Here is a 23,969-nt window from a genome sequence, read left to right as displayed (position 1 = left end):
TACACCTGGAACAGACAGGAAAGACAATGGACAAAAGAAAACAATTGACAGTGACACCCAGTCATCTGCATACAGTTACAGTAGTTCCTAATCCTCACCATGATCATCAACACATTTCCACCCCTTCTTCATATTCGAGAGTCCTGGCCGGAAAGAGGATAGATAGGCCTCACAGAGGCCTAGATAGCCTGGGCCTTACTCTCCTAACCTGTGTTTGTTGCAGAGAGAAAGGTAAAGTGGAACATGTTGTTTGTGACTTTTCTCAAAAGAGAATGCTATAGATAACTAAAGGGCTGTAGTGAGCTTTTCTTCGGCTTGGCAGAAGGAAATGTGCCTGGATGATTGGAATGAGCTGATTCGGTGGAGTGTGTTGGATTACTTTTGGGTGGATGGGGCATGGCAAGAGAAAGCAATTGGAGGTATGGTGTTAATTGTGTGTGTAGACAGTGATACCTTGTTGTAACTGCTGGAGGAATTAAAAACTGCAATTATACGAGTTTGCCTTTTATCCTAGTTTGTGGGTGTGTTGGTGGTTCTGGGGGATGCAATGAACCTGTGCAGGGAGAAGGGCCCAGGAACCTTTAGTCGCTAGGTGGTAATTAAGAAATGTATTAACACTGATTCCTACATTGCAGTCTGCAGAAGAGCATGTTACAACTTCTTAAAGTTATAAAATAGAAATTACTAATATAATATGCACAATTCTTTATCTATATATAATACACATTTGTACACATCCCATTACAACCAAACTGTAGAGGCCTAACAACCTCACATAGTGATCTACAGCCCTACATTAGAAAACACTCTCAGATGAAGTGCAACAAATGCAGCACATGAAAGTGTATAAGATTTACATTTGAAGTATTTCATACTCTTAAATGTAGTCTATCATCAAATACAATTTACAAATGGGTTCACTTGTGTTTGTGTGTATCATTTAGCAATTAAATTTATAGCCAATGTGATCCTCCACATGATGAAATTCCAATCTGCAGCAGCAGTACTTGGTTCTTTTGCAGCTCATTACAGTTAATAAGATTACTGCATAGGTAGTTACATGCCCTTATCTCTAGTATTGTAGCATGCTTGCATTTCTTAAATCAAGTTTACACCCCTTCCCAATTTTCACCTTTTGATGACTAATAACCTGGAATTAATGCATTAAAATATTTTTTAATTTATTTACACATACCACTCTACAGCTTCCAAGTGAAAATAATATTCTCAAAATATTTAGAAAATTAAAAATAAAACTGAAATAATCCTGGTTGGACTATTGTAATAATCCCCTTTTAATAGCAATCGGCAGTCAGCTCAACCCATGGCCTTTGAAATCATAATTGGCCTCCATCTGTGTTACGTTCTACCAATTATATGATTTTAGGATACATTCAGAATTTCTTGTAGGTTCCCTCTCTTTAGTGGCGTATTTCAAAGACTAACCATGAGCACCAAGGATTTTTTCAAATAACTCTTGGACTAAATTGTATTGAAGAAAAGCACAGATCAAACGTTTTGGTGCATTCTCTTTTTCCCTAAAGAAAGAATTGCAATATAAACTTGCTTCACATAGTGGGCCACCTCTATGATCTATTTAACAAAGATGTTGTATTTTGCAACATCGTAACACACATTATTGTTTTTTTTTCTTTAAAGGGATTAAATAAAATTGTTCTCTTTTGGATTATGGGAATGGTGTATTGTATTATCATGTTTTGTACATCTAGAAACTGCAATACTGAGCGTTTGTTTCTCCTCTCCCAGATGTGATCAAGGGACATCAGTGATAAATTGGTAAAATCAAGTGTTTTATAATACACCCTTTAATATCCTCTTTTTAACTTTTGTTCTTTGTCTATTAAAGTCTGTTTCAAGCTGAGTTCAGCATCTTTGAAACTAGGATTCAGCTCCAGTGCTTTCTTGAAGTCTGTCTCTGCATCTTCAAAAAACCCTGTGAAAGTAAAAACAATAAAGCCCTTCTATTATCTTCAGTTTTCAAGAACTGTTTTCACGTTTTTAACAATGGAAAGACTCATCCAAGAAAACTGTCTACCACATTAGTAACAGGAAATAATTTTAATTTTATAAATGAAATGCATAATCATACCACTGTATTAATTCTAAACTCAACAGGTCTTTCCTGTAAGAAACATTTTAAAAAATGTTCTATTTTAAAATACAACATATTACAATCAGTACTTAAATCTTTACAGAGCGTGATATCAAAGTGAACTGAAAATATGGTTCAAAAGTATTGGGATGGTGTCTAAAAGCGAACCTAGGATTTATACTATGAATTCTAATAATTTCTCATGAATGAAAGGACTACTGTACAGTATGTGCAATGTCCAAGTACAGTATGTTAGTTTTAGAATCGGGCTCTTCCCACTCATCTCGCATGTAGCCAGAATCAATTTTCCTGCACTGTCACATTTTCCGGAAGACAAATTGGGCAAATAAGGCTGTCAAATTTTGTTCCAGTTCTCGTCAACTATACATCTAGTTTTTAAACGTGAATAGCTCTTTTACATAACCATCTCTGGAAAATAGAAAAGAATAATTCTTATGTAAGAGGCATTCTTCTATTTCTCCAGCGAAATATCCTACATTCTGTACAGAACAGGGAAATAAAATCTGATGTCCGATTGACCTCAGCTCGCTTTACAAACTTAGGTTTCTTACGTGGAAAAAATGTCTTTATACTAAATTTGTATTTTAAAACTAATGTACGACATAACAGTACCTAGCCTATACCGTATCAATCCTCTGTTGTAATATGGCACTTCGAAATTGTTTTTCGTTTGAATAGCTGCAGAATAATCTTCCATGGCTTCGTAGAAATCCACTTTTAGGTATTTTATCTGTCCGCGGTTGTTAAAAGCCACAGCGAGATCTTCCACACAACGGTTCCTAAAAAAGAAAATCATCCAGCAAGAGCCTGAACGAAAATCTAAGTCATGACGTACGTTTGAGGGAGAGACAATGAGACATAGTTTCTACAGATAAAACACGGCTTTAAGACTACTTATAACTAGTTCTGGCTCACCCTAAAGCCAATTTAATCACCTGATCAAGACTATTACTGTTGCTAAACTAGGCCTGCGGAAAAAAAAAATCATTGCTATCTAATATAGCATAATATAATCTTATTCTTAAACTGCCGTAATATACCTGCTGTGCTCACAAGACTTGATGAATTGCGTGTACAGTCGCTCTGCGTCTTTAAAATGTTGCTTATGAAACTCGGCATTAGCTTGTTTGAAAAGGTTTGACTGATCCACCTCCATGTATCAGCCAGCCAGATAATATTAGCACACACTCGACCCTTCTTCCTCCTTACCAAGGGCTTGCGGATATGACGTAATACTACAAGAATAGCGACCTATCCAATTCGTCACTCCGAGTCAAGGGGTGGGTCTCTGTGCTGTTATCCCGGTAGGCAAATATTACTTTGTGGTTTCATTTGTGATTTCATTGGTCGTGTGTGGATTTCCATTCTGCGAAGTTATTAACTTTCAGCAAAGGCTATAAAGTATTTATATATTGTTACTTGCTTTCCTTTTTCACGTGCTTTTTATTTTAAAAAATAAAGTCCCTAAGCAAAGACTGCGTGCAGTGATTAGCATTACTGCCTCGTACTACCGTTGTGGACTTTGGTTTTGCTCATAAAGTAAAGACATGATAGTAAATTGACTGACTTCTGGGAAAACAGGCCCTGCGATGGGTGCACTGTCGCCTTTTGTTTGCCGGGATGGACTCTCTCCCCCGCGACCCTGTACTGGATAAAACGGTTAGAAAATGCATGGACCCTAAGCAGGGTCTTTTAAGAACATACAAAAGCATTTTTTACCTTATTTTGTTGCAACTAATTTGTCACTACAAATTAAAGATGTGTAAAAGGTTAACGCCCAAACAACTATGGTACGTTTATGTATGTAAGGCTTCAAAAACACCATTAAAACCAGTTTCACATTAAATTAATTCTTCGTTTAAACAGATGAGTTAGGGTACTTGACAGAGTTAACAAGTACAAGCGTCAGAAAATTTTTATAATCTGACGATGGACAGTTGCAGCGCACTGCATGTATCCTACATTTCAACACGTAGTACGGTACAGACAACTGCAGTAAAGATAAAAAAGCGTTTTTCCTTTTTATCAAAAAAACTTGGTTGATCCCATTTCTACAATGCAGATAATTTACCGTGTAGCCAGAAGGTGGCAATGTACTACAATAACTGGATAATTGTATACAGTAACCTGTCATGAGAACTACTAATGCCCTATTGTATTATTTCTAGTTTTCTAATTTAATGTTTCAATAACTTTCAGAAAATCCTGAGAATTCAAATAGCTCTTACAGTATTTTATCATTTTTCATCCATACTGCACAATGTACCACCATGCACAACCCAGCCTTTGTTAATGACAAACTAGAACAGTCTTTCCCAGTCCTGGAGTACCCTGTTTCTTTTGGTTTTCATTCCAGCCAAGCTCTTTCTTAATTATTTTTATTTAACATTTACATTTTTAACAGTTTCAACTCTCATTAAATAAGGAAAAAATATTTTTTTTCTTTCTTAGAAATTTACATGAGCCTTGTGCCACATAGTGTTTCAGAATTTAGAGAACTTAGAGAAGCTTTTTAAATTAGCAGGTGAAATGTAACCTATATGTCTGTCCATCACAAAGGTTTTTTATGGAAGTGTTTAATACAGCATCATTCCCTCCTTTTTCTGTACATCATTAATAACCAATAGCACTTTTTAGATTATGACTATAACTAAAAACTTAACAATGAGGGAATACAATTATTAATATGTTGAAATGGAGATCTGTTTGCCATATTTCTTAGATGGATAGTATAGTTTCTGAAACAAAGGCCTTGAGAGCAGAAAATAGTTAAAAAATCAAGCACTCGGTTAAACCGAGTTTTCACTAAATGTAACTTATCTTGATTTGAACAATCATCAGAACACAAAGGGGAACTCCAGGACTAGGCTTGTGAAACTCTGTACTAAAAAAGGAAAGTAGATATCTTCAGTGTCCCAAATCACTTTCAACATCAAACTCATCATGGTTGATATTCAAACACAGGCAGAACAAGAATATTGACCAGGGTGTTACTACCACTTCCTGTTTCTCCATCTTTTCCTGCCTGAAGCATTTCTCTTCACCCTCTATGTTTCTTTCTTTTATCCAGCAGCATCTATTCATTTCAATGTGTCCTTCCTGGCAGCTCTTCTAAAACATCTTTCCTTAAGCCCCCTCTCCTGCAACTGCCAATCCCAGCTACCAGTTTTTCCATTCATGCTCTTTCCTAATGATCATTTCAAAATCATTATTTCTTTCTGTTAAAATGGTCTTTCCCATTTAGTGGCAGCAATAAATGATCTCAGCTTGGACACAAAAGTATTTTTATTTAATAAAGAAAAGACGAGGTAAATGAGATGAAAATAATTTTAATGAGGAGTTTTATAGAGTTGTACCACGTTAACATGAGTGCAATATACAATACAAAGTGACCATTACAAAATATATGAGCATATTTAAAGGCAGCATCTAATTGTGAATGTTTTATCAAAACATTGTGTCCCATTGATATTTAATCAATGATGTATTTTTATCAGAAGTGCATTTTTAAAACTGCATAAATGCCACATTAGCTTCAAGAAACCAGAGAAAAAAAAATTAAAAACTTTGTAAAAAGTCTAAGTATATGTATTATTTCTTTTTTGATTTAGCAATCAGTCAAAATGTAAGTACATAAGAAACATATATTGAAAAACAGAGAATAATTCTTAAAGAATTTAAACGTAGAAACGTTCATGCAGTTCTGTGGTCTACGCCAGTGAGCTGTGGCACAGTGGGCAGAAGCTGTGATTGGTTATTTCTTGTTCCAGGGCACAGTGCTTGCACACACTGCACATCCAGAACTGGTACTCTGAAATTGGACGCCCAGTTACTATACACGTCGGCAACATCCCCTCTCCTCTGAAAAAACAAAATAAGAATATATTTATAACTAGTACTGCAGCTCTATTACGTTTATTTTCCAGTAAAAACCTTTTGAAATACTTGCAGTGGACTGTACTATAACAAGCAATGATATATAAACCAGTTTACTTTCTATCTCAACAGAATGTCATCCAACTTGAAAATACAACGTGAGTAAAAGCTAAACATTTCATCTTTCTTAAAAGTGTGCTTACATTAGCCTCACTTGAGCTCCACACCTAACTCTCACTCATCATAACCTTCACCCTAATTCCCATCTCAAGCACACAACCAGCCAAACCATCACCCTCAATATTCTTACCTTAACCTTAATCATAACCTTAACCCTAAATCTACCTCTAAACCTAAAATGAACCTTAACCTCATGTCCTGTTCTAACTTTAACCAAAGGTTCCAAATGTAACCCAGATCATAGCCCTAGCTGCACCAATGACCTTGTTCAAAGCTTTAACCTTAACCCTTTTCCTAACTAAAACTTTAACTCTAGATCTAGTCTTCCAGCATAAATACGGGAACAGTCAAGCAGAAGGAAGACAGGAAAGAAGAGGAAGGGAAAACTGACTGAACATCACTCATCATCATCATCTCCAAAGCAGTGATACTATTTTCTAACCTGATTGAGATCCAAACGGTCATGATGATGTAAGCATTATTACAAGGAAGATTGTTGTCTGTTTTCTATTAGGAAGTTCTGTTTTTTCTCAGACTAAAAACACCTCTCCTATTTTAGTTATTTATTGTTAGAAAAGGGAAATTAGTTACCGTTCACTGGTGGGCATCCATGTTTTAAAGAGGGGGATTTAGTCCTGGTTAAGTTAGATTTTTATTAGGATGCATGTGTTTTCTCTTAAGTGTTTTCTGGTGTATTTAGATTACGGGGGCAGAATTATGGAATTTTCTAAGTCTGAAGTACAGTAAGTAGGACTTTGAAACCCAGTGATTGTACATATATGTCTATAGTGTGTTGTATGGGTGTATTGTTTATACATCTTTGTCTTGTCTAAATTTAAGCCTGATTGGTACATTATCATCGGAGCTGTGTTGCAGAATGAAAGGAGACATGTGCTGTCTAATGCTTAGTAATCCCTGACTTTAGGGGGATGAAGCATTAATCTTTATTATTTGCTTGCACAGCAAGATGATGTTAGAATCTTAAATTTTAATACTGTTATTTTGTTACAATAGGTATATATTAAATGATACTATGTTTAACATGAACAGAATGGACTTTAATAAAACAGGAGAATAAATCATCCATTTCTCCTTTAAGAAAGGCACAGTTTATTACTGCTGAGTTACTGCATCATTCCCAGGCCCAGATGGACAGAAGCTAACCAGTGAACAGTTACACATATAAATGCACCATTATCATTAAAAAGATTTCTTTTTTAACATACCCTTCAGGAATGCTGTCTAATTCAGACTTTCTGTTATCTTTGGGACTGTATTTTGTAAAGATCTCCAGCGCTAGATCCTCATAGTGCTGCCTGTGCTCAGCAGATAAGGACTCCAGGGACTCCAGTTTAATGAAAGCCTTGGAACAAGTACCAAATGCACGGTTAGCAGAGGCACAGATTGCAAGGAGGGAGTAGATCTCCACTGCAGGGATGATATCTTCATAATCTCGCAGGTGAAGGGCTGCAAGAGAAAGAAAGCTCATTAAAGTATCCACCAATAGAAAACCACTGCTGATTAATCCAATCAAGCCAGTAAAATCTAAACTGTAGAAGTCTTCGCTCCTGTTTGTATATTCCCATTGCTACTTCCAGTAAGCTAAAATGACTTGGTTGGTATGAAATACACAAGTTTACAGTACTTTTTCACCAAGTAATCAGTCACCAAAAACAGTGATTACTTCCAGGATAACACTGAATTGTACAATTTTGTTCTTACCTGATCTCTGATAAAAACATCTACTAAATCCTCTTCCTGTCAGGAAAGGACTAGATCCCTATATTTGGAGTAAATATGATCAGTACAGTGGGGTCTTGTATAAAGCAAAGGCTGACCTCACAAAATATTTGCTGTTTGACAGCACTGTATAATGGAGCTCTTTCCATACGTAGACATATTTGCTTATGTTTAGTCTCTATACAACCAAACGTTCAGATGTGTATTTCTACATCAACTACATCAACAACTCATAGTACAAAGGATGAATGATCGCATGAGTAGTTTCAAGACTTACATTGACACTTTAGGTCCATAAAGGTGATTTAAGGCAGGGAATGCATAAACAAAACCCACATGTCTTGGGCCAAAAAAGCAGTAAATCCACTCTGTACAAATGAGGCTCTTAAATAAATAAGCTTACTGTCAGTGTTTTGTAATACTGCTAATAACACACATGAATTTGTGTGAAGTTTATTTAACTTAACTTTTATCGACATTTCAGCATACAGAATGTAGAAAACAAGTGAGACAACCGCAGGAACTGCCTCAGTTTATGGAAGGAATACCATGGCTGTAGACTGGAATTTCTGCAAGCGGACTTGCATAAAAAGAACATACCATAAAAATATAAAAAAGTAACGGACAGGATGAATTAGTAAAATGTTAACGTCAAAACTTTGATCTCAAAACCTCTTTAATTTCACTTTCGACCACTTTAAAGTTTAGAGTCTGGTCAGATCACTGACTGTTCAAACTTGAGATGGTATAGACTTTTTCCTTTTAGGTTCCTTGGCTAAGTGGCCAGGACTGATCCAAGTATTCAAAATCTGTGTATCCAAGGGCATTGGCAAGGTGAACCCAGCAGACATTTTCATAATGCACAGTGAAACACACCACAGGCATCCCTTTGGGTAAAGGAGCCCAAAGGGATGTGGGAGTATGGTAGCTACCCAGACATGTTGCTGAAACTGATACACTAGTTCCTTTCGAGAAATGACTGGATGAGATTCTTGGATCAATTAACTACTAACTACCAAACAGGCTAGATGGTCTGAACAGCCTCTTTTCATTGGTAACCTTACTTATGTTCTTATGATTATTGTACATATTGTATCTAAGCCTGGCCTCATGCTCATCAGGGATGTCTTTTGTCTGATGGGACAAGCTGACAAGAATCAATTCTGAAAATTCTGCAGGAATGATATAAACCACTACATCTTCTGCTGAGGTATTACACAAATGTCCTGATATAGGCAATTGATCCATTGATACTAACTAGACACCAGAATCGATGTACACTTCAGTATGATTCTGATATGGCTAACTCTGGCAAAGCTCCATCCATCCACTTTTAACTGCTTTATACAGGGTCATGGGGGGTCAGAACCTGTCCTGGCAAGCAAGGGGTGCAAGGTGGGATAAACCCTGGATGGGACACCAGTCCATTGCAGGGTGCGCACATACACAGAAACACACACACTCACAGCAGAACCAATTTTCCCAGAAGCTAATTAACCTACCGGTATTTCTTTGGACTTTGGGAGGAAACTCGCATAAACACGGGGAGAACATAGAAACTCCACGTGATAGCACCCCTGGAATCGAACCTAGGGGCCCGGCGCTATGAGGCAGCAATGCTAGCCACTGTGCTACGCGTAAGCTCCAGTAGAAAGAAAAAAGATGTACCTGTCCTCATTGCTGCATCAACATATCCTTCGTAAAGCTGCCTTTGAGCAAGAAGGAAAAAGTGATACGCTTCAGCTCCACGCCAAGCACTGTCAATAATGCGATTATCTGATGAGGTAGCATCTTCCTCCAGTAAACCTGCTAGTGCAGATGTTGCCTGTTTAAAAATTAAAACCATATATTATGAAATTGACATGCATTTAACCAAAACAAAAAATAACATGATATAAACAGATTTTGAAAAATTATTTTGTGTTTTTTTATATCAAATATGGAAAAAATTAATGTTTCAAGAAATACATTTTGGGTTGGAAAAATGTAGTGAAAAGTGACCATTCATATAGTGTTGTTACATTTTAAGTTACAAATGTCTCAGAAGTATAGTGTCACAGGAATTCCTAATTAGTAGGAGCCAGAGTAAATTTTTCAAATGCAGTTATTGTTGTAAGGACATCTTAAAAGAACTTCAGGTCTGCTGATTGTTTTAAACTTATCACTCACCAAGAGAAAAATCAGGGATCTCAAGGTTAATACCTTGTTAATACCATATAGGATCCTGCTGGAGAAATGCCTTGCATCTGAAAAATGTTCAGTACTGTATGTGCAAATAACTTTATGTAAATAGTCAAAAACCTAATCACCTTGTCCTGATGAGGGTCAGGTTGATAATAAAATAATATAAGCGGGCATTTGTTCTCTCATGATTTGCATTACTTTTTAATATTTAACATAAAATTTCTGTTGCCTCAGAATAGCTAAAAATACCTCAGATTTCTTCCCTTTAGCTTTTCCCTTCTGCGTGGACTTCATCTGTCCATGATAATTTTCCACAAGGAGTGCTGCTAGAACATAGAGCTTCTTAACACGCAATGGCTTGGTTCTCTTTTTTGCTTCTTCATCAGCAATCTAAAATCACACACAGGGCATTCTTTAAATTCACATACGTGTACTGTAGAAAAAAAAATCAATGCATTCAATACATCCTCAGCTTTCTCCCACCAGAGTTTTCTTTTTGTTGTGTTTACTGTAATTGAACATTCAGGGTTTACAATAACAGCCTTGCAGAAGTATCTACTCTCTATCTACCCATCTGTAACCATGTCAAAACCTATTTCTTTAGTAGTTTTTCCTTATTCTTAATTACCAGTGCATATACAGTACCAAAATAAGTTTAGGTAAACAGTATGCCCAACTGCTTGTAAAGGCAATGAGTCTAAATGAAATTTGACCATCATAAGGAGGTAAGTTGTACACTATAGGATTTTACTCTTTGAACTCTTAAATTCTGCTTTTTACACCACAAAAAGAACATGGAAGTACACTGAATGCAGCTGGAGATCTTCTAAGGGGCAAAAAGTTATGTATTTGCATTTGTTTCATTTTGAGACATCCTCATCCCAGGCACTTTACAATATATATACAATTTAGATTATTTGTAAGTACAAGAGATGACAAACAATTGAGGAATTAAAACTTTAAATGTAAAATTATAAAGCAAAAAGACTCCTGCAGCTCTTTCAAAGATAGTTCAGGAAAGGCAAAGTTTAAGAAATGAATATTTGAAATGCAGACTGTGAATTGGAACTAATGCAAATAAAACACTATAGAAAGAGAATAGGTTAGCTACAAAGTCAGGTCAAATCTGATGCCATGGCAATCCTATACAATTAGGTAGATGTGCTACCATCACTTAGTTAAAAAGCAATGATACACTGCATCACTAGTATTAGCTGTAGAATGTCCTTATGAATTCACCACAAGGCCATTTAAGCCATATCCCCAACATAAAAAAGACCATACCTTATACATAAGTGTGGCAGCATCCAGGAAATGATGTGCTTTCCTATACAGTTCTATTGCATCCAGGATTTTATTCTTGTCTAACAGATGGGATGCATACTTGGACAACAATGATCCAATCTCTTTCATATTGTGATTCTTTGCAAGTTCAACTGCTTTATTCCACTGTAGAACAAATTAAAAAAGCAAGGTGTCATCAAAGTTGGATAAAAAACATTCCATCTCTAACCTTGTGTCTGTCAAGGAAAGATGTATGTAAGTCAGAATAACATAAGGAAGACTAGAGAAGATCAATCGGCCCATTTAGTCTGGTTTGGTTATGAGTAGCCAAGTGATCCAAGGATCTCAATCAACCATTTCTTGAAAGAATCCAGGATATATGCTTTGAGTCAAGCAAAACTCAAAAAAGCTAGGGAAAAGAAATAAAGATAAAATTGGCATGTGGAATAGATCAGAATAGAGTGTCAAATAAAGGCTTATTTTTCATATTCCACTTAATTATGCAGGACATCAAAAACCTAAAATTATCTGAAAGGTTAAAAATCTCATCAGCTGGAGCCAGCCAATTTTCCAGCTTTTATTAGAAATACCCAGATGACGAAAGCTTTTCTGGAAAAAAAGTAAATATTGTTCTAGATGCACTGATTTATTATTCTAAAGATTAAAAAAAAAATTTAACTAGCATTAACCACCCAACAAGCTTCTGAATGATGGTAACAACTGGTGAGAACAACTATTTAGAAACGGTGATAACTGATCTTTTTTACCAAGTCTTGTTTTTTTTTCATAATCTAAAAAATCAGGACTAAAGAAAATATTTTGAAATTAGCGATCAAAGTTGATATCCATTCATAACTGAACTGCACTGTTCACTTAAGCAAGGTGTGCAGATCCCTAACAGTTAAAGTGCTTAAAAATATCTCACCTGATTTAGATGCACACAGGCATCGACTGCGGCTTTAGGTTGGTTGCATTTCAGATATGCACTCACAGCCTGTTCACACATGCCAACTGTCACAAACATTTGACCGATATCCTGTAACACACATTATTGAAAAAAGGTGAAAACGGATGTAAACGGTACAACTCTCAGGACGACAAACATATTCTGTACTGCAAACAAAATCACTTTAAAATTATGTATTTATTATATATATACAGTAGTTGCACCAGTAAGGGCCAAGTAAAACTTTTAAGGCACTGAAAGTCATAAAAGATATCTGCTCCTCTTTGCTTGTCTTGTGAATGGACAATCCTGATTTATTTACAGAGGACACCATTTAAACTTCATCAGCTGTAATGAGAAGTACACATCTGCAATGGGCCACTTTAAATATTATTTTGTTCTACACTGATTTTAGGTGAAATGCCTTACTGGGAGAAGTTTGTGATTTTCTGGAAGAGAATTTGCAAGTCTTTCCAACCCATCGTAATCCTCCAGCATATAGTAACATTCTGCTAATCGTTCCTGGTTTCGGCCTTGTAGGTAATACTGAACAGCATTGACCCTGGACATAAGATGAAGGAGAAATTAAATGAAACAAATGGCTTGTTAAAACATATGGACAACCCACTCAAAGCTTTACAGGTATTGAGGACTCGCCTCCTGCACCACCAATGTGCAGCCCCACCTGGATGATGCAACGGCAGCCATAGTGCGCCAGAACGCTCACCACACATCAGCTATCAGTGGGGAGCAGAGTAATGAAGCCAATTTAAAGACAGTGATGATTAGGAGGCCATGATTAGTAAAGGCCAGGAGGAAATTTGGCCATGACGGGGGTAACACCCTTACTCTTTTCAACAAATGCATTTTACAATGACCACAGACAGTCAGGACCTCAGTTTTACATCTCATTGGAAGACTGGCACATTTTTTTTTACAATATGGTGTCCCCATCACTATTCTGGGACATTAGGACCCTCATGGACCACAGGGTGAGCACCCCCTATCGGTCCCACTAACACTGCTTCCAGTATCAACCTTAACTTTCCCAGGAGGTGTCCCATCCAGGTACTGGCCAGGGTCACACCTGCACAGCTTCAGTGAGTTGCAAAGTGATCTAGCTGCTGGCTTTAAGCATCCCTACACATTACAGATTAATTCTGTTAACTGACCTTCAAACTAAACGTAAAGTATTTAATTACTTCAATGCTTCTTCATAAAAATTAAAATATCATAAAATGATATGTGGAATGTGTTTGTGAAAATGTGGAGCTCCTTCTGCGAGGAGCTGGTAAGATTTCCCCTGTTTTCATAGGGTGCTCCAGATCCTTTTTCCCCAGAGTCTTATTTTCCAAATGAGAACCAACTTGTTGTCATTAGTCCAAAACTGTCACACTCTCTTCAGGTGTCCCCCAAGTCTGTATCCTAGGACCTATTCTGTTTTTAAACTATTTACACCCATTAGGCAGTCTTATTGGCAAAAAGAGTGTCTACTTTCATTTTAATGCTGACAACATTCAGCATTACATCTCTGTTTCATCTGACCCACCCTTTGATGAGTTGACTCCCTTTGACATCTGTCAAACTGTGTGAGTGAAATTCAGGCCTGGCTAAGCTCAGATTTTCTCCAATTAAATATGACAAAAACTGGGGTGCATATATCCCAGAGAAGATACATCTCATTTATTAAACTTGAAACAGTAGCCTCAAATTTTGCTCTACTATGAGAAATCTTGGGATCTTGTTTAATCTGAAGATCGTGTTTGATGCACAAATCAAAGTCAGCTGTAAACTGTAAATATTGTCCACATTTGGTCTTTTCTTGATTACACTGCTGCAGAAACCCTGATTCATGCCTTCTTCACATCTTGACTAGATTACTGTAATAGCCTTTACATTCCCCACCAGCTTCCTCCACAAACTACAACTCATCAACTTCTAGCATGTTCAAGGCTCTGTGACCATCACCAGAATTCTAACACGTTTTCACTGTCTCCCCATTACCGCACTCAGTTCACAATTTTTACTTTGATTTTTTACCAAATCTCTACAATACTTAGCGTCTCTCATTACTCCCTATTTATCATGCAGGTCGTTATTCTGCTGAGGCACAACTTTTAGTAGTAATTTAAAGGTATTTATATTATAATGAAATAAATCCTTGTTGTAATCCTTTTCACCTATTTTCATGTGGATTTTGAGATTTTTTTAAAAAAAGCAATTTGACAGCATTTAAACTAATGGTTTAAAAAATTCTCATAAAATTACAAAGCATTGTAACATTAAACTTAAAAGCTAATCATATCTTAATGAAAAATACAAAAATAAAATCAGTAATCTCAGATGATTACAGTGACTTGCCATTTTTGCCTGTCTGCAAAGTAATCCCCAATAGCATTGTATGCCTGCTCAAGAAGAGCATCATCAGCATCACCTGAACCAGATTTCAGTAACTGCAGCACCCTGAACCAATCCCCCAGTTTTATTCGCAGACTGATAGCAAGATCTCTGGAAAGAAAAAGAGACAAAAATTGTTAAACAATTATTTAAAAAATGAATTTAAATTATTTAAATTCTGTTAGGGTATGGATGGTCACAAGCACAGAATGTCTACCCACTGCATGATATCTTTAGACATGTTTTTCTCTGCCTGAAGCCAGGATGCCTTAAAGGCTTCACCCTGGACAAGCCTATGTGGTGCCAACAGTAGAACCAAAAGCTATGTACAGGATTTCTTCTAGACAGCAAGCTTATTATACTGGATCATTCTTGCAACATTGTTGAAAAATATGCCACTTGTGTAGAAATATTTTTTTGTATAGCAAGAGACGACCTTTGAACACGTGGTCCAATCCAGTGTTACAAACAACAAATAAAAATGAATTCCATATTGATAATAGTACACTCAGTCTGTAACTGTCATATTACATTGATTTGACAGTTTTGAAATTAGAACACATTTGATATAATTTTGTTTTTTCTGCAATAAAAAATACATTGACCAACGACAAATGACAGGAAAGGCACTTCCTTCATCCTTTCTTTCATTTACACAACTGTAATACTGTAATATCCTGTGGCCTATTCATATTTTTGCACTTTGTTTTTGTTTAATTTAGGTTAATGCCTGTGCTAGATTAATTACACAATGTTTTAAATTTTAATTTCATTATTTAATTAGTTGTGTATTTCCTTCTGCTCCAAGAGCCTTGTAATTGTTAAAGGCAAATCATAAATTCACTGAAAAAAAAACAGAAAATTTCCGGTAATTATTAACAATTGAAAGGTTTTCTTGTAAAAATATCTTGTAATAGCAGTTCCTTTTTCAGGATGTTAGTAGTTCATTGTAAGGTGAGCAGTAAAGGTTTACCCAAGTTCTAAAATATGTATCATTATAAAAACAGTGGAAATGTGTTCAATTTGTGTATTTTTTAGCATACATATAAGAAAGCCTTTCTCTTGTAAATGATAACTTAATGAGAACTTAAATTTTCAGTGCATTTATGATTTGCCACTCCGCTAATAACACTACCCCAGGCAGATAGCTGAAAATATCTGATTGGATGTTTTGTACAAAGGTCCTTCAGATTTTTCAAATTCAATCAGCAGCTATGAACAGTTGCATTGAAATATCAAACCAGACAGACATAGAAAGAGATAAATCCGCTAGGAAATAGACTTATTTTCACTATCTAAATATTCAAAATTACAGAAATAAAAAAATACCTTCTGTCCATATCCAAGTACATTCTTTCTGCTTCCTCAAACCTCCCAAAGTAAGCTGCAACTTCAGCTTGTTTCATTGACTCGCTCTGCAGATTACCGAGACGCTTGACAAACTCAATGCCCTGGTAGTCCTTACAACGCACAAACGCTTGCTCTGCAGTCTTCAGGTCTAGCTTCTGAAGAGCTGCTTCTGCCAGTAAGCGCCTAAAAAAGAAATTTTGGATTTCCAAAATAATTTGTAAATTTAGGAACATCTATCTGTGTGAATTTGAGGATTAGAAACATTTTTTGTGTGAAGCTGAGGATTAGATGAAGTTTTTAAAAATATTTTCTTCCTTTTACTGGCCAAAACATTATAACCTTAGAATCACTTTTGAAATGATTTTCTCCAGTTCTGTGGGTAACAAGTCTTTTCTTTTGACATTACATGTTATATTTAAATAATTTTGTAGTTTTACTTGTGCTTCACATATTTGAATTTAATGTGTATTTATGTAAAAATAACACTGAAAAATACAAATACAAAAATACAAAGCAAGGTTCCAACAATCAATGGATATCTATACACAAATTATTATTTTATAATTCAGTCAGTAGCAATGGAATTTAAAATCTACCAGTTTCATCAAGTTACAGAAAAGGTTTTGTACTTTTTACTGGACTTACTGTATACTCATGGAAAAATGCTAATTACGTTCAAGACCAGTGAGCTGTTAATTTTACACAATGATATTGTAAATATTGTTGGAATCTAAGATTCATTTGCATAGAACATCTGGACCACACAACGTTATGACCTTTGGTCACACATTCACAGCTCACAGCAAACATTTTAGTTCAATAAAGATACCTCACGTTTTCAGTATCATTGTAAATATTTGAAAAAGTCTAAATTCTTCACACTTTATCACAAAAAGCAGTGGTAATGGCTCCCGATTTTAATTTCAATAATACAGTAACTTGATTTTAAACAACAATTAAAATTTATTTTGTAAAAATTGATTAATCAAAAAACAGAAAACCTACATGTGTTTATTGACTCTTTCATATGTTTCTACTATGTTGAGACAAAGGAGTCAGATATAAAATGTTAATTGACTTATATTTATACTAAAATACAAAAAATATAATTTTTTACAGGTTTCTGTGTTTAAATCTGACTTGTAAGACAGATGTCTCAATAACCAATAAATAATAATCTCCAAATTGAATTCTCTGTCCATTCTCTATACCATCTCTCCCACATGTTGTATTTTTCAATTAGTGTTTTTAGAAAAACAGACAAAAGTGTAATCAATGTCATCTAGTTTAGTAGTTAGAAAATGAAATGATGTGTAATGTGTTCACTTTCCCCTTACTGGAGCAGTGAAATGCTTCTCTGACAAGCTCACATTGAAACAAAACTGCAGCCAGAGCTCTCAGGAGTCCCAAATTCCCCCCTCTGCTGTGAGAATTAACACAGGGAGCTGAACTCCACTGCAGGTTAGTGAAGAGATCATGCAAGCATCAATCATTTTTGCAGTTCCAAAACAAAGCAATAAATTTCAAGTCTTGCCAAAAGACCTGAAAAAGGTCTGAAGAGTTCTAACCATGTAAAAATGTAAAATCAATCAGCGCTAGTCAGGTTAACGCCGTGTGCTAAGATACTGTATATACAGATGATCGGTTATTTACAATTCTCTTGAAAAGGTACGAGGAAATGTCTATTTTTAGTGACTCATTGTGTAATATATACAGTATATAAATATCCTAACAGATTATGTGTTTCAATTATAACTGACAATTTCCTATTTTATTTTTTTATTATTTCCAGGGATTTTACAGAACGTCCTATTACTTTGTTTTTTCATCGTTTAGCACAGACATAAAGCAAATTGTTGTTTTTCCATCATCCATCCAAACTACATGAAACTTCTTCTCAGGAAACAGTAAATAATGGTGGTACAGTAATAATAAATGTTTTAATAATTGATACTTGATGCATCATATCAGAACTCAGTTTGGAGTCTCCTGCTGCCAACTGGTATTAAACACTTGAGAGTCAACGTGAGAACGTATTTCTTTTGGAGGTAGTAGATTTTGTAACAGTTGAAAATGTATGAGTGCATCGATTAAATAGTTTCAGCCTTTTTCTCATGTTAGATAAGCCAGATCAAAAGCAGCCCTGTTGCACTGTTTCTGAATTAAAAGGTTTTTTGTTTTGTTGCTTGTCCTGAAGAAGTGGTGGGCAGACTACACTACAACTCTCCCCATCGGTAATCCAGGAGCATGTAACAAATCTGCCAAGACACAATTGTGCTGCCAAGATAACAATAAAATGGTCTAGGCTTTGATCAAGAATACATGACAGGTAAAACAAAATGGAAATGCTGTGGCTTAAATTAAAATAGTCTTTTTTGTATTGAATATGTTTTATATAAAATGAGATGAGTGCTTGCCGGTACATCTACAGAATGAATTTATGACTGCTGAAATGTGACAAGAAGCATATGCTTAAATTACAGATTATAGTTTAAATTGATGCCAGTATTAAATCTACCTTTGTTGTGCTTGGATTATATGGAAATATTACATAAAATGAAGATTAATTGTTTGCTTTGCAGTCTATAATCACGTTTGCTTGATTTTGACGTAAAAAAGTAGTAACTGATGAAAGACATTTCTACAGATCTGCTATGTTAGTGGTGTGTGTGATGTAGACGATTAATCTTTACTTATAATAATTTTGTAATCAGAATGTTATTTGAATGTAAATTATTTAGTTGATTCCTTTATGTAAGACAACAAAGAAAGTTATACTGTATCTTTTTGTCATACACAACAGTGTTTTCAGTAGCAGGATCATCTGCAAATTATGTTTTCATTTTCTAACAAATGTTGATGCATCAATTATCAACAATAAACAGCTGTAAAAATATCAAACAGAAAATTAGTTTCTTGTACCACTAGTAAAGATCCTTAGTTAAAGATTATTTGTTCCTTAAGGTCATTGTGGCTTTTTTAAATGTTTCAGTTGCTTTTTTCCTTTTAAGTCTGAGTCACAACTACAGTACTGTATGTAGTCTGTACATGGTCGCACTCCCTTGAGTATTTTCATTTGTGTATTCAATGCCACTCAAACTGGTGTGGAGGGATTTTCTCTGATTTCAGTTAGATATGCTTTTCTTACAGGCATCATTACAGACAAATAAAAGACATTTACCACAGTCTGGGATGAGGGTTGTCTTCAATGAACTGGGATGCATCTTCAATTCCTACTTTTTCAATCAAGGCCCGGCTGTCTCGCAGGGAACGGATCTCAAAATTGATCAGATAATCTTTATTAGGGTGTTCTGGGTCCTGAAAACATTTTAGATTAAATGTTTATTAATTTACATGAAACGGTATATTGACAAAACATAAAAAATGGACCCACGGGTCTAGTCCATTTGGCTGAGTACCTGCACTTTTATGTCAAGCAACTCACTCCTGGTTATAATAATCAGGTTTTTGTCATCAGGGTAAAAGTATAACACTATCAGGTTTATTAAAAAAAGATAATATACTTTGCTTAGTATAATGAAACAGATACAAATTGTAGATGTTACTCTATACTTGCACCAGACTAAAGAAAATGATCCCTCTTGAATAAATTTTATCATGATAGTCCCAATTCTAAACTGAATAATATTGCTTTTATTTTTCAGTCTGGAAAATACTAAATGATGTTGTGTTTCTGTTACCTTTAATATTTCATCCAAAAGAACTGACTTGATTTCCAGGTCTTCAAAGTTGCATATGTAACCTGATGTCTGGATTGGCTCCTAGAAAATTGCAACAGAGAAGTTAGAAAACAGACATGACACCTGTAGTAAACCAAATATCACAGGAGAGGTGAGTATTATATATGCCCTACACTGACAGGCTAAAAGAATTGAACGTATTGAGTAATATATAAAGGCATCCATGATGAGAGCTGATCAAAGTATTCAATATCCTCAAAGGCAATGACAAAATCAACACTATGGACATCATAGATGGAAATGGATTTCAAACCAAAAACGCAAATGGTTGTGGGAGTGTGTAACAATCGAACCCCCATGTTGTCCAAGCCAATTTCTTTCAAATAACGGCTGAATAAGATTCGCTGATCAATTAACTACTATCAATCAAACAAGCCAGATGGACTCAACCGACTTCTGTCCTCTTTACCCTTTTGTTCATACTGTATGCATAAGGCTAGTCTTACACCACACTCAACAAATTTTCTTGGAAAGAGAAAGAGAAAATTTGTAGACATGCCTCATAATGGAATAACTGTAAAGCAGAATTTCTTACAGTAACTAATTACTGTAAGAAATAAGTGATAACAATTTTCAAAATATGAACATATCTGCAATATATTAACCACTCTGAAATATTTAAAACTACAAAATGTCAAATCTAATAATTTTCATCACTATTGTTACAGCGAGATGGGAGTGGTCAACATCCAGCTTGTATCAACATTTGCAGTTAATTTGCAGCTTCAACACCAGAAAAGAACTGAGGTGTTTACTAAGTTGTTATGGAGACACATTGCTCAAAGGAATTATCTGGTTTATCTTGGTTAATTAAGTTCTTGGTAAATAATTAAGAGTCATCAACACTCCAGGAACAGGGTATAAAAAAGGGGAGATGCAAAGAGAGGAAGACAGATGAGAGAGGATTGACAGAAAGATACAAGGAGACAGAAGAGACAGTGCCAGGAGGGAGGTCATTGTTCCCATCAGCCTTTAAGACCAGATTTAAGAATCTAAACCGTGTTAAGAGAGCTTGCCATTTTTATTGTTTTTAGAAAACCCTGATTTCCTGTATAGAGAATACCAGGGTTAAAAACAGCCTCTTCTCTAAGTACATTTTCAGAACAGGCCAGTCACTTTGTAGCATCCAGATTTATAGACAGAGAGATTTACTATAGGTTGTATTCTGTTAGGCTTAAGAGCAGGTCAATCTCTCTTTTCGGTCTGTAAGGCATTATATAGGATTTGAGTACTTAGAAGCAGTCTGGGTTTTTTTGGGTTGGTCAGGATGGAGGCCTTTTGAGACGCACTGTAAATAGAGTAGCTTGTGTGTTATACAGTATGTTGTGCGTTGTTTAGTGTGTGTCATTGTCATCATTAATAAAAGAAACCATTTAACCCAGTTTGCCTGATTTATTACTCTTTTCAAAATGCTGTGCCAGAAAACAAAGAGCTCATCAGTTACCAAACTCTACGGTATATCCTAAGAATATCTTTACAATTTGGAAGCTATGATTATGTATTTTAGTTCTTGATTATCCCGCCCAGTATTTTCAGTAATTCTCAATTTGTTAATCCTCTAAATGTAACAGTATTGTAAATCCCTTTCTGTTTTATTTCAAAACAAATGATTTCTCCAAGTCACTGTGTAATCTATATCAGTAGTACCAGTATAATCTACAGTTCCTTAATTTTGCATACACATTTTTATGACATGATTGAGTGAGTTCTTATATTTTGTAATGAATCCCAAGACAAAGTAAAAAAAAGATCCACAAAATATGTATTTGGAGGTCCACATGCTTCTCTCCATTTAAGGAACTAGAATTTTGCATATTTTTGCAAAAACAGTTGGTGGTTCTTGTGCATCAATGTGTGAGAGTACTCTTCTTTCAAATAAACATCCTGACAGACTATTTTAAATATCTTACCTCTGGGTCCAGGTTTCTGAAGACATACATTCTCGTCTTCTCCATCATGGCAAAAAGATCGGGATTGTCAGTGGCCCACTTCATGTCCCACACATCTTTGCGCTCAAACTTCAGAGGGTCCCCTGCACTTTGATGCCCTGAGCTTTCTGATGTTCGTACTTCGATATCGAAAAACGTCAGCACCCCAGTGATATCTATTATGGCAAGCCGACTGGCAACAAGAACAGAGATAAAAGTGTTTGAAACAACAGAACCTCACAATGTTACTCCATTAATATCCGTCATGTCTGACTTCTTATCTGATGTTTATGGTCTATAAAATGTGTGGAAAAATAGGAATAAATAACATTATACATCCAGACTGTATATATATAGTACAGTGACTTGCAAACATATTCAGACCTTTGCACCCCATTGTTGCTTTCAAACTTACAGTCATGAGACTTTGTAGTAACTATTGCTATATATACAACCTATTCCAAGAAAAAAAAAGTAGTAAATAATATGAAAAAAATGGGAAAAGTCATGATTGCGTAAGTATTCAACCTCTTTTACAGAGGCAAACCTAAATTGATTTTTTGTTATACAAATTAACAAGCCACAAAATTAGTTGAATTTATATGCATTATTAGTGGTTTGCATGTTTTCAGAAGGTGAAGTTCCTTCTGAAAGGAATTTTGAAATGAGAGAAATGAGTTTCCTTCTGAATTTCTGCGTTCAGGACATGAGAAACCACAAATGCTTCAGATAGTCAACAAAATATAAGTAGTGGCTGGGACTGACCTGGAGTTGCAGTTTAATGAAAGCTGGTAGGCTCTGTAGTTCAAGACATATTTCTGGACCAAACCAACATTGGGCAGACTATATCTCTGAATTGTGCCAGATTCACGTCCCTGGAAGACAGTAAATTAAGAATTGTTTATATCACGTGATAGGTACTCACTGCAGTCATCAGTTATTCAAACATATTTCAAATTGCTTTTCTAATCAAACAATTCCCCCAGAAACATAAAAACCTGCTGACTTACTTACTCTTGTTCTATATAGTGTATTAAAAACATTTTCTAGAGTGCAGAAAAATAAAGTCCCACCATTGTATCGCAGAAAACACACCATATATTATGATTAAACTTAAAAATATGATTGTTTTGATTTGGTAAAATAACAATGGACAAGAAAAATCAATTTCAATAAATATTACATACCACAATCAATGTCTTGTCTGTTGCTGTAATGCAACAAATAGGATCTCTCGTAGTCTAAGAAAATGAAATACATTAAAAATAATGAAAAGTCAGACACATGTATACATAAACATCCACCATTCATACAGTATGTAGCTGAAATCCTGGATCATTGGAAATTACAGTTTATGAAGAAAAATGCCACATTGAGTTGTTGCCACATTTGTTGTTAAACCTATAAGGCTTCCAAGATTTAGAACATCAAGATCACTGAAACCTGGACAGAGAGGGTTAAATCCCTGTTAAAGCTAACAATTTATTTTGTTTTTTTAATAAAACTACTGGACTTTACCAGTATCATTCAATAACTGTGTCATTTCATGCTTTACCTTTATGCCAAATCCTTTGTAAAAAATGTTAACTTGTATCACAAAATAAAGTACTGAACTTCCTACCAAAAACATGAATTCTAGACATAGTACATGCATTCTAGTATAAAGTCAACATGAAAAAAAGTGTTCTTTGACAGAATAATCTAGCTAAAAATATATATTTCTGTGTTGTGTCAATTCTTGTGGGGCAAAATAATGAAAATGGTGAGTTTTCAATGATGGGGTCATTTGACTAGATGCACATCTACTAAACAAGTACATGTTTGCACCAGTTTGCAGATGCAGTCTAGGTGGATACTCATAGATCCTAGACAAACATGTGTCTGTTCACTGGTCTCTGAACCCTAGATGTTAGCTACAGATGTTATAACAATTTACCGCACGAACTTTCAATGGGACATATTGTCTAGTATTTATGACATAATGGACACATCATCTCCGAAGAATGTCAATGTTACACGCACAGAATGAAGACCTTTGGTGCACTGCTGAATCCTTGTCATGTCACGATGAGCCAATAGAAGGGCAGCATGTGCAATCTCAAGACTTTATTGATGTAGGCCATAGAGCCAAGTTACCATTGGTCACTACATGTGGAGCTCTGTAGCAACTGGACATACAGTACAGTACC

General features: G+C 35.4%; 2 protein-coding genes across 5 annotated transcripts in view; both read right to left on the bottom strand.

The window, feature by feature from the left end:
• Window positions 1-1,808: 1,808 nt before the first annotated feature.
• Window positions 1,809-3,339, bottom strand: ttc32 (tetratricopeptide repeat domain 32). Its single transcript, XM_006626346.3, has 3 exons — window positions 3,175-3,339; window positions 2,747-2,913; window positions 1,809-1,954 (listed from the first exon to the last, which is right to left on the bottom strand). The coding sequence occupies exons 1-3, from the start codon at window positions 3,288-3,290 to the stop codon at window positions 1,827-1,829; spliced, it is 411 nt and encodes a 136-aa protein (XP_006626409.2). The 5' UTR covers window positions 3,291-3,339; the 3' UTR covers window positions 1,809-1,826.
• Window positions 3,340-5,447: 2,108 nt separating this feature from the next.
• Window positions 5,448-23,969, bottom strand: part of wdr35 (WD repeat domain 35) — a 33,580-nt gene continuing 15,058 nt past the window's right edge. For all 4 annotated transcript variants that reach the window (XM_015357347.2, XM_015357353.2, XM_015357362.2 and 1 more), the window contains 14 exons: window positions 22,968-23,021; window positions 22,546-22,655; window positions 21,763-21,973; window positions 19,793-19,873; window positions 19,273-19,409; window positions 16,071-16,274; window positions 14,706-14,852; window positions 12,774-12,906; window positions 12,324-12,434; window positions 11,399-11,563; window positions 10,364-10,504; window positions 9,599-9,755; window positions 7,417-7,657; window positions 5,448-5,995 (listed from right to left, as the gene is read on the bottom strand). In XM_015357347.2, coding sequence (XP_015212833.1) covers window positions 5,845-5,995; window positions 7,417-7,657; window positions 9,599-9,755; window positions 10,364-10,504; window positions 11,399-11,563; window positions 12,324-12,434; window positions 12,774-12,906; window positions 14,706-14,852; window positions 16,071-16,274; window positions 19,273-19,409; window positions 19,793-19,873; window positions 21,763-21,973; window positions 22,546-22,655; window positions 22,968-23,021 — 2,043 coding nt within the window. In that variant the 3' untranslated portion in view covers window positions 5,448-5,844. The remainder of the gene's footprint in view (window positions 5,996-7,416; window positions 7,658-9,598; window positions 9,756-10,363; window positions 10,505-11,398; window positions 11,564-12,323; window positions 12,435-12,773; window positions 12,907-14,705; window positions 14,853-16,070; window positions 16,275-19,272; window positions 19,410-19,792; window positions 19,874-21,762; window positions 21,974-22,545; window positions 22,656-22,967; window positions 23,022-23,969) is intronic.

This window comes from Lepisosteus oculatus, chromosome 2 (genome assembly GCF_040954835.1).
Source record: "Lepisosteus oculatus isolate fLepOcu1 chromosome 2, fLepOcu1.hap2, whole genome shotgun sequence".
NCBI lineage: Eukaryota > Metazoa > Chordata > Actinopteri > Semionotiformes > Lepisosteidae > Lepisosteus > Lepisosteus oculatus.
The sequence above is the reverse complement of the archived record's forward strand: the minus strand, read 5'-3'. Positions and strand labels throughout refer to the sequence as shown.